The 12,774-nt window shown below is 39.5% G+C and overlaps 1 protein-coding gene across 5 annotated transcripts in view; it reads left to right on the top strand.

Annotated features, from left to right (window-relative positions):
- Positions 1-10,393, top strand: part of RAB15 (RAB15, member RAS oncogene family) — a 68,265-nt gene extending 57,872 nt beyond the window's left edge. For 4 of the 5 annotated variants that reach the window (XM_074290391.1, XM_074290387.1, XM_074290388.1 and 1 more), the window contains exons 5-7: positions 47-136; positions 5,458-5,523; positions 5,734-10,393. In XM_074290391.1, the coding sequence (XP_074146492.1) occupies positions 47-136; positions 5,458-5,523; positions 5,734-5,856 (279 nt within the window). In that variant the 3' untranslated portion in view covers positions 5,857-10,393. Of the gene's footprint in view, positions 1-46; positions 137-5,437; positions 5,524-5,733 lie in introns of all 5 variants that reach the window. The other variant, XM_074290390.1, reaches the window with a different exon arrangement.
- The last annotated feature ends 2,381 nt before the right edge of the window (positions 10,394-12,774 follow it).

The raw sequence follows: 12,774 nt of genomic DNA, 5'->3' as shown, positions 1-12,774 counted from the left end.
AAGGCAGGCAGTAGGCAATAGTTAGTTCTGTCTTCTTTGTTCCTAGTATGCACCAGAGGGAGTCCAGAAAATCCTTATTGGGAATAAGGCTGATGAAGAACAGAAAAGGCAAGTGGGAAGAGAACAAGGTCAGCAGGTAAGTGGGTGGGAAAGTTGTGGTACAGTGGACAGAATACCTGACCTGGGGTCAGGAAGATTTAGGTTCTAATTGCAGCCTTCGTCACTTACTAGCTTTCTGACCCTGAGTAAGAACTTGATTACTACCTGATTCCATTTTTTTTCATCTTTATAATGGGTATAATAATAGCATCTACCTCCCCTGGGTTGTTGTGAGATAATATCTGTAAAGTGCTTTGCAAACTTTAAAGCAAAATGCTATTTTAGTGCTAGTTTTTTATTATTATTATTATTATTATTATTATTATTATCATCATCATCATCATCATCATTGTTTTATTCTCCCCTTCCCCCCCACCCCAATCCTTATTGGAGTAAATGGGCTAATCTAGAGCTTTGGTAAACAAAGCTCAATTTTTGAACAGCTGCTTTCTAAAGAATTTTATTGTCATTATCAAACACATTAATATAAGCAGCACAGACCCTGCTGGAGAGAGTTACAACAAAAATAAGAACTACTCCCATTTAGTGGACATTGTTATTTTCATTTATATATTTATTTTTAGTAAGTTGACACTGCAAGGTTGGCAAAGGACTTTATGAACTCTCACCTCCTCTCCAACTGCTGACCTCTTTGGCTTCCTCTAAGTCTTAATTAAAAATCCCATCCTCTACAGTATATCTTTCCAGTGCCTTCCGTTTGCTAATTATTTTCTATTTATCCTGTTTATTTTATTGTTGTTGGTGATGGTTGTCCTTTGTTCTCAAAGAGGACCATGACATGAATGAGGTCATATGTGACATGCAAGTGAATTGGATTTAAATGAGGGAGGGCTGTGCAAGGTCACCTGCCTCACCTTCCCCGGAAGAGCCAGTAGTCAGATGGCCCTGGAATGTGTATGTACAGCCTGTATAGAGCTTGCTTGGTATATATTGGTTTGCATTTCCCTCATTACTTGTGAGCTCCTTCAGGACAAGTCTTTTGCCTCTTTTGGTCTTCAGGGCTTGCTTAGCACAGTGTTTGGCACCTAGTAGGCACTTAACAAATGTTTATTTATTGATAGTATGACATGGGAGATACTGGCACAGGACTCCCCAACCTGGCTGGCCCTCATTGGAAAAGGTTCTCTGCTCTGTGAGCAAAGCAGAATTGAATTAACTCAGGAGAAATGCAAAGATGTGCAAAGATAGAGTTCATAGGGACTATTTGTGTCTGACCTGTGGCAGAGCATTGATCAGCCACAGTTGGATCCACTGTAATTCAACTCTAAAATAGTGATGTCATTTTGGTCAGCTTCAGGAATGAAGGACAACAACCAACCAATCAACCATTTGTTGATTAATATTTCATTTGATCCAAACAACGAATCCACAAGAAAGTATATATGATAAGGAAACTGAGGATCTTTGTGGTTAAATGACTTGTTCAAGTCACATAGCTATTAAGTGCCTGAGACAAGATATTCTTAGCCTAGGGCTTTTAATTTAATTCCTTCAGGGAATTTTTCAGGAATTTGTGCTTTTAATCATCTCTTCTTTCTACCTAATTTTCAATCTTTCTTTATATACTGACTTCTTCCCCCCCCCCCCCCCCTGCATACAAATCTCTAGATATCCCTCATTCTTTTTTTTCCTTTTTTTGCTGAGGCAATTGAGGTTAAATGACTTGCCCAGGGTCACACAGCTAGAAAGTGTCTCAAGCTAGATTGGAACTCAGGTCCCTCTGACTTCAGGGCTGGTGCTCTATCCACTGCACCATCTCGTTGCTCCTATTCCTCATTCTTTAAAAAACAAAACAAAACAACAACAAAAAAACCCTTAATCCTACCAGCCTCTGATCATGCTGTTTTTCCTATTTTACAAATGAAATTCCTAGAAAAGACTATCTTTCCTTATTGACTCTTTCAATTCTTAGCTCATTTTAACCTTTGACATGTACTTTCATCACTCTGCTCCCCTTTCAGTTGAAATTGTTCTGCCAGAATTCATCAACGGTCTCTTTACTGCTAAATTTAATGGCTTTTCTCTCAGCCCACTTCCTGCTATGGGTCAGTTTGGTTGTCCTCTAGAGAAATATTGCTCCTGTCAGGTGTAGGTCCCTCCTCTAGGTTATACCCAGGAACGTGCTTTTAGTTCACCGTAAGAACCCAGCAGTTGGCCTAATTTTCTTTGCCTTCTAATTAATTGGAATTCACTAAAATACTCATCAACTAGGTAGCATAGTGGATAGAGTACTGGCCCTAGAATCACGAAGACTTGAGTTCAAATTTGAATCTGAGACACTACTAGCTGTTTACTCCGGGCTTAAGTTAACCCTGTTTGCCTCAGTTTCCTCCTTGGTAAAATGAGCTGGAGAAAGACTTAGCAAACTCCTTTAGTATCTTTGCCAAAGAAACCCCACAAATGGGGCCATGAAGAATCAAATAACTTAATAGTACCAATCCATCAAATTAACTTTTGCCAACCTTGCATCTCTTCACCCATCTTCTCTCCTGGGTTTCTAGATATCCAGTTGCTGGTTTAAGATCTCTACCTGGGTGTTCCACAGGCCTGTCAAACTTAACGTGTCTACCACCTATAACACTTTACCTTCCCTTCCCACTTTTCTATTTCCATCAAGGGCACTATTATTTCTTCCATTATCTGGCTTAGAAATGTAGGAATCATCCTTGACTCTTTCATATTCTATCTCACTCCTGCTATTTATTCAGCTGCCTAAGTCAACAAGTATGTTAAGTATCAACTATACACCAGATTCTGTGGTAGTTTCTAGGACTATAAATACAAAAAATGAAACCCATCCTTGCCTTCAAAGAGCTTATATTCTTTTTGAAAAAATCAATTTTATTTTATTTTCATCTCTGAATTCTTTCCACCTATCTTCTTACCAAGAAAGCAAGAAAAATAAAACCTATTACAAACATGTATAATAAATAATCACATTAATCATTATCACAAATAATCACATTAACCATGTCCTCCCAAAATATGCTTCAATTTGTACTTTGAGTTTACCTCTTTCTCTTTAAATGAATGAAGTTTTAGTCTAATAGGGCAGAACAACACCCTAATAAGGGGAGTGGTGTTCAGGAAGGGACTTTGGGCCTTTGTAATCAAAAAAACTTGAATGAAGTCATAGAATAAGAGGTGGGAAGGAAGTTAGGGTGGGGTACAAAGGTATGTGGGGAGTGTAGAGGAAGGTCAGATGAATGTTATGGTAAGTTAAGTAAGTTCTCTCTAATTCTACCAATCTGGACAGATCAGTGCCAAGGCATGGTTCTAAAAATGAGTGCACTAGTTAAGTGGAGGGAGGGGCATTTGAAAGGAGGATCCTATGTCCTCAGAAGCTGAGAATCTGGTGACAAAAGTGCCCATGCTTGAGGAAGGCCATAGTGACTGATGGAATTTTTTAAAATAGCATTTTATTTTTCCAAATACATGTAAATGTACTTTTCAACATTCAATTTTGTAAGACTTTATGATCCAAATTTTTCTCCCTTCTTCTCTTATCTTCCTTTCCTCAAGGCAGCAAGTAATCTGATGTAGATTAAAGATGTGCAATGATTTTAAATGTATTTCCATATTTCTCATGTTGTGCAAGAAAAATCAGACCAAAAGGGAAAAACCACAAGAAAGAAACAAACAAAAAAAAGGTGGAAATACTTTGCTTAGATCCACATTCAATCTCCATAGTTCTCTCTGTGAATGAGAATAGCCTTTCCATCCCAACTCTACTGGAATTGTCCTTGAATTACTAAATTGTTGAGAAGAGCCAAGTCCATCACAGTTGATCTCACATAATCTTGTTGTTACTATGGACAATGTTTTCTCTTGGCTCTGCTCACTTCACTCAGCATCAATTCACGTAAGTCTTTCCAGGCTTTTCTGAAGTCAGCCTGTTCATCATTTCTTATAAAGCAATAATATTCCATTACATTCATATACCAAAACTTACTTAGTCATTCCCCAGCTGATGAGCATTCACTCAATTTCCAGTTCTTTGCCACTACAAAAAGAGTAACTACAAATATTTTGACTGCATGGGATATTAAATTTTGTGAATTTGGTTCACTGTAGTCCAGGTCCTCATCACCAATCTTGACTGGACTGTTTCTATAAAGAAACTCCTAATCTAATCAGTCTTCCTGCCTCATTTCTCCCCTTTTCAATCCATCTTCCATACAGTTACTACATTGGTGCTCCAAAAGAACCAATAGTTTGGCTATGTCACTGCATTGTTTCAGGTACTTCCATTAGCTCCCCAGAACCTCTAAAATAAAATACAAATTCCTCTACTTGAAATGTAAAATCCTTCACAATGTAACTTCAACCTATTTTTCCAAACTAATTATATATTACTCCTTTCTTAAGGAAGTAGAAGAGATGGATATTTCCAATGTAAGTATGCTTCTCCTTTTAGACATCAACTATTTTTTCATTCTCTCTTTGTATACCTAATGATGGCAGCTAAGTAGTGGCATCTAGATGGTTAAGTGGATAGAGGACAGAACCTGGAGTCAAGAAGACTCATCTTCTCCAGTTCAAAACCAGTTTCAGACATTTACATGCTGTGTGACTCTGAGCAAGCCATTTAATCCAGTTTGCCTCAGTTTCATCTATCAAATGAGCTAGAAAAGGAAATGGCAAACCACTGCAGTATCTTTGCCAAGAAAACTCCAGATGGGTCATGAAGTAAGACATGACTAAAAAAATGACAGACATACACTAAAATACCCAATAAATGCTTGATGAATTGAACTGAATTTTATCTCTTCCTCCTTACACAAAGCAAGTGATGCTACAGCCAAACTCACCTGCTGTTTTTCACTCATGTTCTTCTTGCATTTCCCCTCTACACTTTTGTATACAATCTGTATCCCTAGCCTGGAAATGCTCTGCCTCTTCACCACCTGGAACTTCTAGCTTTCTTCATTTTATTCAGAGCTTGAACTAAGGGCAGGAAATTTCAGTCAAAAAATATTGTCTCTGATTAAGTCAGCCTGTCTAGAGGCTTGGAGGAGCCCTTCCTTCTTCAGCTCATTTTACGTGCTCATCATTATCCATATCCTCACTCATGTCAGAGAATGGGGCAAAGAAAGATAAAGAATGGAAAACTCATCTCCTGCGAATGCAGCTAGAAAAGAGTCATAGGAAAGTTGGGAGTGGGGTGGTCAGGGGATAGAGCTAAGGAGCTATCTAGGGAAATATCCCCAAGAAGTAGAAGATAAGGGTAATTCCAGGGAAGACTGCTTTTTCCACCAGCTTCCAGGGACCTCAAGGGCAACTTTCCTTTCTTCCTCTCTTGCCAACCCCCTCTCAGGGGTTTTCTTCTCCTTGCAGCTGGCTAAAGAGTATGGCATGGACTTCTTTGAAACTAGTGCCTGCACCAACCTCAACATAAAGGAGGTGAGTGGCTTAGAGTACGGTGGTGGTGGTAGGGTGGGGGTTATGGCAGATGTTTTGCCTGGGGAGAGAGTCACTCATGGTGGGGAGTAGGGGGAAAGGGAAGAAAAAAGAAAAATATTCATGGACCCAAAAGCTCAGGTGGCCACAAGAAGGGAAAGGGTCAACAAGAGCACGGGAAGATCAAGGCTAATGTATTTTTTTGTCCCCCAGTCCTTCACTCGACTGACGGAGTTGGTTCTGCAGGCACACAAGAAAGAGCTTGATGGTCTCCGAGCACATGCCAGGGAGGAACTGGCACTAGCTGAGTTGGAAGAGAAAGACAGCAAAAACTGAAGGCACAGGGAACTCTTCAAAAAATTGCTGGTGTTGAGAATCCCATGCAGGGCATCCCTCTGCTCTGTGTCACATTTTCCCCTTCACAGACCAGGGGACAGTAAAGGGCTCTGGGTTTCACTCCCCTACTGCTCTTCCCTTACCCAGAAAAATTCATTGAATGTCAGTAGGTATCATTGTCCAGCCCCTGGAGCAGGATCCCCAACCTCTGTTAGAGACCTTTTCTTCCCCTCCAGGGACTAGTGTCCTTAAATGTCTTCCCTGAGCCTCAGGCTTCCTGTATTCCCAAGATGTGTAGTGATGAGCATCTACAACCTCTATCCCTTTACTCCTCCACCTTGCTTCATTGGGTCCCTCCCTCCCTAGAGTGTCTGAGACCATAGCCACATCCATTCTTTTGCCTCTCTCTGTCACACACACACACACACACACACACACACACACACACACACACACACACACCCCATAATTCTCCTTCCCTTTGTTCCTATCAGGGCTGTCAACTCCTACTCTCCTTCCTCCACCTGAAATGGGGGCTAGTTTAAGGAGTTGTAGCCAAATTCATGAGTCTTTTTTATTTCTATGCTCTCCAAAACAGGGAGCATTGCAACCTAGGGAAATTCATTCTCATGCCTCATTTATTTATTTATTTATTTATCTGCATCAATGTTGTGAGGAAACCAGGAGGGAGCAGGGCAGAAAGAGAGAATACGCCACTGGACAGTACCTTAGCATGTGGAAGAACATACCTACCTACCCCACTACTCTCCCATGCTGGTGTCTGATCCTACCTGACTACTGACATTTTGGGAGAAGGCTTAATGCTTCCCAACTTTTAGTGAAGACCCTTTCCTACTACATGGAAGCAGGAAAAAAAATAGCAACAGGATATTGGGTAAAGGAGAAAAGTAGCTCAGGAAAAGGAATCTGGGCAGTGGAAAAAGACACTTTCTTGTTTGGGAGGAAACTGACTTCTTTGACAAATTGGTCTCATTTCCCTCACTTCTGTCTTCTCCCTACTTATAATATAAGCACATGCATTTTTCCTGTTTCTGAGCTCCTATATTTGGAGCAAGTAGAACAGGGAAATGAGATTCTACTGTGGAGAAGATTTGGAGACTGATGGATGTTACCAATATAAGCAAACTCTTCAAGGATTGGTTGGGGGGGCAGATATAAAATCCATGGAAGAGCAGGGTACTTTGTGAGATGAAAGTAGCCATTCTCTCTTGGATTGTATCCTCAAGGAGAGGTGGAATTAGTTTTCTGCCTTCACTTTCTAACTGAGAAAAACATTTCCCCCTGATCCCTTGGGACTGGGGCAGGAAGATATACCTTTTCAGCAACTTGAACCAACTCTTTTCGAAAGCAATCCATCAATTTGCTTGACAATTAATGAGAGAATTAATGAGAGAAAGTCACTGACTTTTTATATCCTACCTTTCAGGAATGAGAATGAGAAGTGGGAGAAGTGCCAAATATTAAGTGAGAAACTTTCAAAGACATTCTGGGTACCCTTAAGAATAAAGTATGCACATCTTGCTTCTCCAATGGGCTGAGGGAAATATTTCAGCTGAAAATTCATTGTGATTTTTATTCAGAGCCTCCAATTTGGAAAGTTGCCTCCTTCCCCTACATTCCTAGACTGGGCCCAATTTGCCTTCAAGTCCAAAGGGACTGAGAGTATGTTTGTCCCTTGGGAGATTAAGATAATAAGACCCACTTTGGGGTCATCCCACTCTAACATCCCAAAAGAGGAACAGCCTGGAGGAGAGGTTATCTATCTGCCTTCTGATACCTCATATAAGGGGACCTAACAAAACTATTGTGGATTCAACAACTTGGAAGTAAAATTCATTGAGTACCATGGCAAAAGTAAAGGGAGTATGTGACCCTGCATCCCCTTACAACACACCATCTAAACCATTCAATCCAGTCTCTTCTTCATAACACAGGTTATAGGAAGACCTGGGAAATTAAGAATGGGAATAGCTTGAGGCTAATAGGGAAAAAATAGGAACATATGGGACTTCTGACATATGGGAGAGTTAAGGTTAAGGTAGAGGAGACAAAGATGGGACTCCAATTAAATCAGCTAAATTTATTAAGCCTCTATTAGGTGCTTAATTGATAGTCAATAAATATTAAGTGCCTACTATGTACCAGGCACTGTGCTAACGCTGCAGATAGGCGAAGAAAGATTAAAGGCTATCCTAACTCTCAAGTATCTCACACTCTAATGGGGGAAACAAGCAAACAAAAATGTACAAAGTACATACAGGATAAATGGAAATAATCAACAGAAGGAAGGCATGAGAATTAATTAAAGTTTGAGGGGCTCCTATAGAAAGTGAATTTTAATTGGAACTTAAAGGAAACCCCAGAAGCTAGGAGGCAGAGATGAGGAAGGAGAACATTCCATGGGAGATAATCAGGAGAAAGGTCCAGAGCTGAGCGATGAAGGAATTTATTCATAGAATAGAAAACAAGAAGGCCAGTATCATGGGATCTGAGAATGTGGGGAAGTGATGCAAGTAATAAGTCTGAAAAGATGGGGCTAAGTTATAAAGGACTTTGAATACCAAACAGAATTGTGCATTGATCCTAGATGTGATAGGGAGTCACTGGAGTTTATTGAATATGAGGATGACATCTTTCCTTTTGGGAAATCCTTTGGGTTAAAGTGCTAAAGTGGTGGGCAGACCAACTAACAGCCTTATTGCAATAGTCCAACTGTGCAGTAAGGAGAGACTGCAATATGTTAGTTGCTTGAAGCCAATATAGAGTTTACATAAAACACTGGGATCCTGCCTTCACAAAGTGTATAGTCTAGTAGAAAGCTAAGACACAAGCAGAGATGACTATATATTATGTAATGGTACACAAGTGCATTATAGAAATACAAAATAAATTCCATAGAAGAGGGGAAAAGTCACCAGCAGGAAGAATCTCAGCATATCAGGGCAGATAAAGCTAGACTGCCCCATGCGTTAGATTAGAACAAGGCAGTGTTACCTTGGGCACTGGATGCTTATCCTAAAATAGGTGTCAAAGTGGCCTCCAATTCATTCCACAAACATTACTAAGCCCACCCTGTATTCACAACAGTGTCATAGGCACCAGTTCCTTGCAAATGGGGCAGAGATCCATATTTTCAGAATGGGGCCAGGTTCTATACTTAGGCAGGGGTCCTGGACTTCATCGCCAATTGGCATATTAGGGGAGGAAGACAAGAGTTTTGTTTTAAAGAAGAAGCCTGGCTTGGGGGGGACATAACAGTACTGGTGTCTCATAACCCTTCCATAAGCCCAGGAATGACTTGAAGCATTGTAGGGCTCCCTTTGCCTCTTAGCCCATCTCTGCTATTCCTGCCCCTGCTGTGTTGGCATATAGCTCCAGAAATGACACTGGTTTCTGAACCCTGTCTGTCTCTGTGACTTGTGAACATTGCCGAACTGTTTCTGGGGTTCATTGTATGAGCAGGGGCTCATCAATTTTAAACACAGGTGTTTACAGAATAAAGGAAGTTTAAAATCACCACTGGGATGTAACACAACAGTCCTGGGATAGCAAGTCTCAGGAAAATGGGAATGGGGATTTGGGGTGTTGGTATAAGGGAGGGGTCTAGGTATCCTAAGTCACAGCAATGCAATTCCTACTGTTTTTTAATCTGATGTCACCTCTAAGGAAGTCTACTATGGAGGCTGAAACATCTCTTTATCTTTGTGAGAAATGGACTTACAACTATAGGATTTGAGTGAGACACAAGAAAGAATTTCCCAACATTGATTTACTAAAATAAGTTCTTGTGGAAATTTAATTATCATCATCTCTGGAAGGTCTTTTAAAAACCAACATTTATTTTTAATTGTTTGGGAACAGAACTTTATCTGTCTGCATGAAATGCAGAGAAGAAACGAAATGATCTTTCAAGTTAATTTCAACCTTGTATTGGATACTTCAAGGAAACAGGCAAAAATCACGTATTCTCCCCCCACTTCTATTCTTGCAATCCCTTCCCATCCCTTCAACCCCACAAAAAAGAAAGAACCTTTTATCACATAACCAAGCAAAACATTTCCACATTGGTCAGATCCAAAAATGCATTTCTTCTTTTGCATATTCATCCATCATCTCCCAGTCACATTGGCAAGATTTTTCCTTACTGGTCCTTTGGAAAACGATTGATCAGTTAGTTGATCAGTCCTCATGCCTTTCAAAATTGTTTATTTCTATAATAATGATGCTATAATATAGATTGGTCTTTGGTCTTTGCTCATTTCCTTCTGCACCAGTTCATATAAGTTCATATTTCCTTTTGTTCATATTGCTTAAAAACCAGTCTGTATCTAATTTCTTATAGCACATTAGTATTTTGTTATTTGGCATCCTCTTTGTTTTCACAGGATTTTTTTGTCCTCACAAAAAAATGCTATTATAAATACTTCAAAAAGCTAAAAGCTAAAAAGACTAGGGATATTTGGGATTGAGATGGGGGGGGGGAATGGGACAGAAATAAAATGATGTAGTTGTATCTGAGTTGGAGATCATAAGATCTGAACTTGAATGCTGGCTTTCTGTCTGTATCCCATCACCTGTAAATGAGGGATTGAGACTCCATTATTCCTAAGTCTTTCATATGCCCTGAACACAGATAATCTAATACTTTACAGTACTATATAGGGCAGAAGTTTTTAACATCAATTATTTCCACAAAAGTCCTGTGAAGTGGACATGGCAGTAGTCTTACCTTAACAGAAGAGAAAACTACTAAACTAGGGAAGATTAAGTTATTCATCATCTGACATATTCCATCTGATGCTTTTTCTGCTAAACCAAAAAGGAATTACATATGGATTATCTTGTCCTGTAAGTTTATTGGCACTTGCAATTATTGGTTGCTGCTAGGAAAAAACTGCTCTCTGACACTCAGAGTAGATAGAGATAAAGAGACCTAAGGAGAGATAGCAACACTGAAAACTCTCACTTCACTGTCTTGGGGCAGAGGGATTACAAAGGGATAGCCAATGAAAGGTTCAAGAAGATCTTAGGAATACTGAGGAAACATGAAAATAAGTTCAGGATATGTTGGCACTATTATAGTTTAGCCATTGTCAATGGCAAATACTAATTACTTGGTTGCTTGGTAAAGAGATCTATTAGTGGGGCAGCTAAGTGGTGTAGTGGATAGAGTACTATCCTTGAAATCAGGAGGACCTGAGTTCAAATCTGATCTCAAACACAACACTTCCTAGCTGTGTGACCCTGGACAAGTCATATAACCCCAATTCATAAGAGAGAGAGAGAGAGAGAGAGAGAGAGAGAGAGAGAGAGAGAGAGAGAGAGAGAGAGAGAGAGAGAGAGAAAGTGAGAGAGAGAGAGAGAGTGAGAGAGAGAGAGAGAGTGGGCTTATGATTTCATTTTTCTGCCATTGCAAATCATTAAATCTGCCATTTATAGAATTAGAGAGTTATGTTCTTGAGTCTTTTTAAGTCGAGTTATGTTCTTGAGTCTTTTTAAGTCATATCTAACTCTTCATGACACAATTTGAGATTTTCTTGGCAAAGATACTAGAGTGTTTGCCATTTTCTTCTCCACTTCATTTTTACAAATGAAGAACTGAGGCAAATAGGGTTGTTACTGGCCAGGATCACACAGCTAGTAATTATCTGAGATCTGCTTTGAATTTGGGAAGATAAGTCTTCATGACTCCAGCTTCAGCCTTCTATCCACTGCACTATAGTTCAATAAGACTCTAACAAATTGTAATTTTCTAGAATCATAGAACATGAAATCACAGGATCAAAAATGTAGAGCTGAAAGGAACTTGAGGCATCATCGAATCCAAATCCCACAGAGGTATCAAAGCCCCAGAAAGACAAATGAAATTATTGGCCTAATGTCACTCAGACAGCACTGGATTCCAAGTCTTCCTGACTCCCAGTTCTCCAACTACTCCACTGCTAACTGTTCTAAAAAGAAGAACACCAGGATTTCCTCAGGAGGGACCAAACCTTAGTTTCCTTTGATATAAGGGGATACTCAGCTTTATACTTTTAGCATAGGAAGGCTACAGGTTGAATTTGAACTCAAGTCTTCTAACTCTGAAGTCAGAGTTCTAATCATTAGGTCAGAAAGGCAAAAATTCCTACTCTCAGGTATGTTCAAAAAACTTGGAACTGACCCATAGAAACTTTAGACTTATAGATCCCAAAGATATTCTACAAAAGTTTGACTGCCTCCGATTTACAGATGGAGAAATTAAGGCATAAGAAAAAGAAGCAGTCTGCTAACAGTTTGCTTCATGTTCTTATCTTTTTTTTTTTTTTTTTTTTTTTGGTAATTAGGCTTAAGTGACTTGCCCAGGGTCACCCAGCTGGGTAAGTGTTGTCTGAGATCTGAGGTCACATTTGAACTCAAGTCCTCCTGACTTCAGGGCTGGAGCTCTATCTACTGCATCACCTAGATGCCCCTATGTTCTTATCTTTTAACCTTTAACTTTCTATCTAATTTTAATGTCTTTTTTAAAAAGTATACTTTCTGATACACTTTTCCATTCTCCCTCAAAATACAAAAACCTTCCTTCTGCACAAAATAAAGTAGAAATATATTTGGTTTAGTAGTAAAGTAGTTAAACAAACAAACAAACAAAAAACTAACCCACTGTTAACAAATTATGCTACATTTTACATGCATTATACTTCACCTCTGTATCCAGGAGACAGTTACTTTTCTTCCAAGTATCCTCAATTCCTTCAACTAATACTTTTTTTATTAAAACTTTTTATTTACAAAACATATGCATGGGTAATTTTTCAACATTGACCCTTGCAAAGCCTGCTGTTCCAAATTATCCCCTCCTTCTTCTTCCCTCTCCCTTAGATGGCAGGTAGTCCAGTACATGTTAAATGTGTTAAA

The sequence above is a fragment of the Sminthopsis crassicaudata genome, chromosome 2 (assembly GCF_048593235.1).
Source record: "Sminthopsis crassicaudata isolate SCR6 chromosome 2, ASM4859323v1, whole genome shotgun sequence".
Classification (NCBI taxonomy): domain Eukaryota; kingdom Metazoa; phylum Chordata; class Mammalia; order Dasyuromorphia; family Dasyuridae; genus Sminthopsis; species Sminthopsis crassicaudata.
The sequence above is the reverse complement of the archived record's forward strand: the minus strand, read 5'-3'. Positions and strand labels throughout refer to the sequence as shown.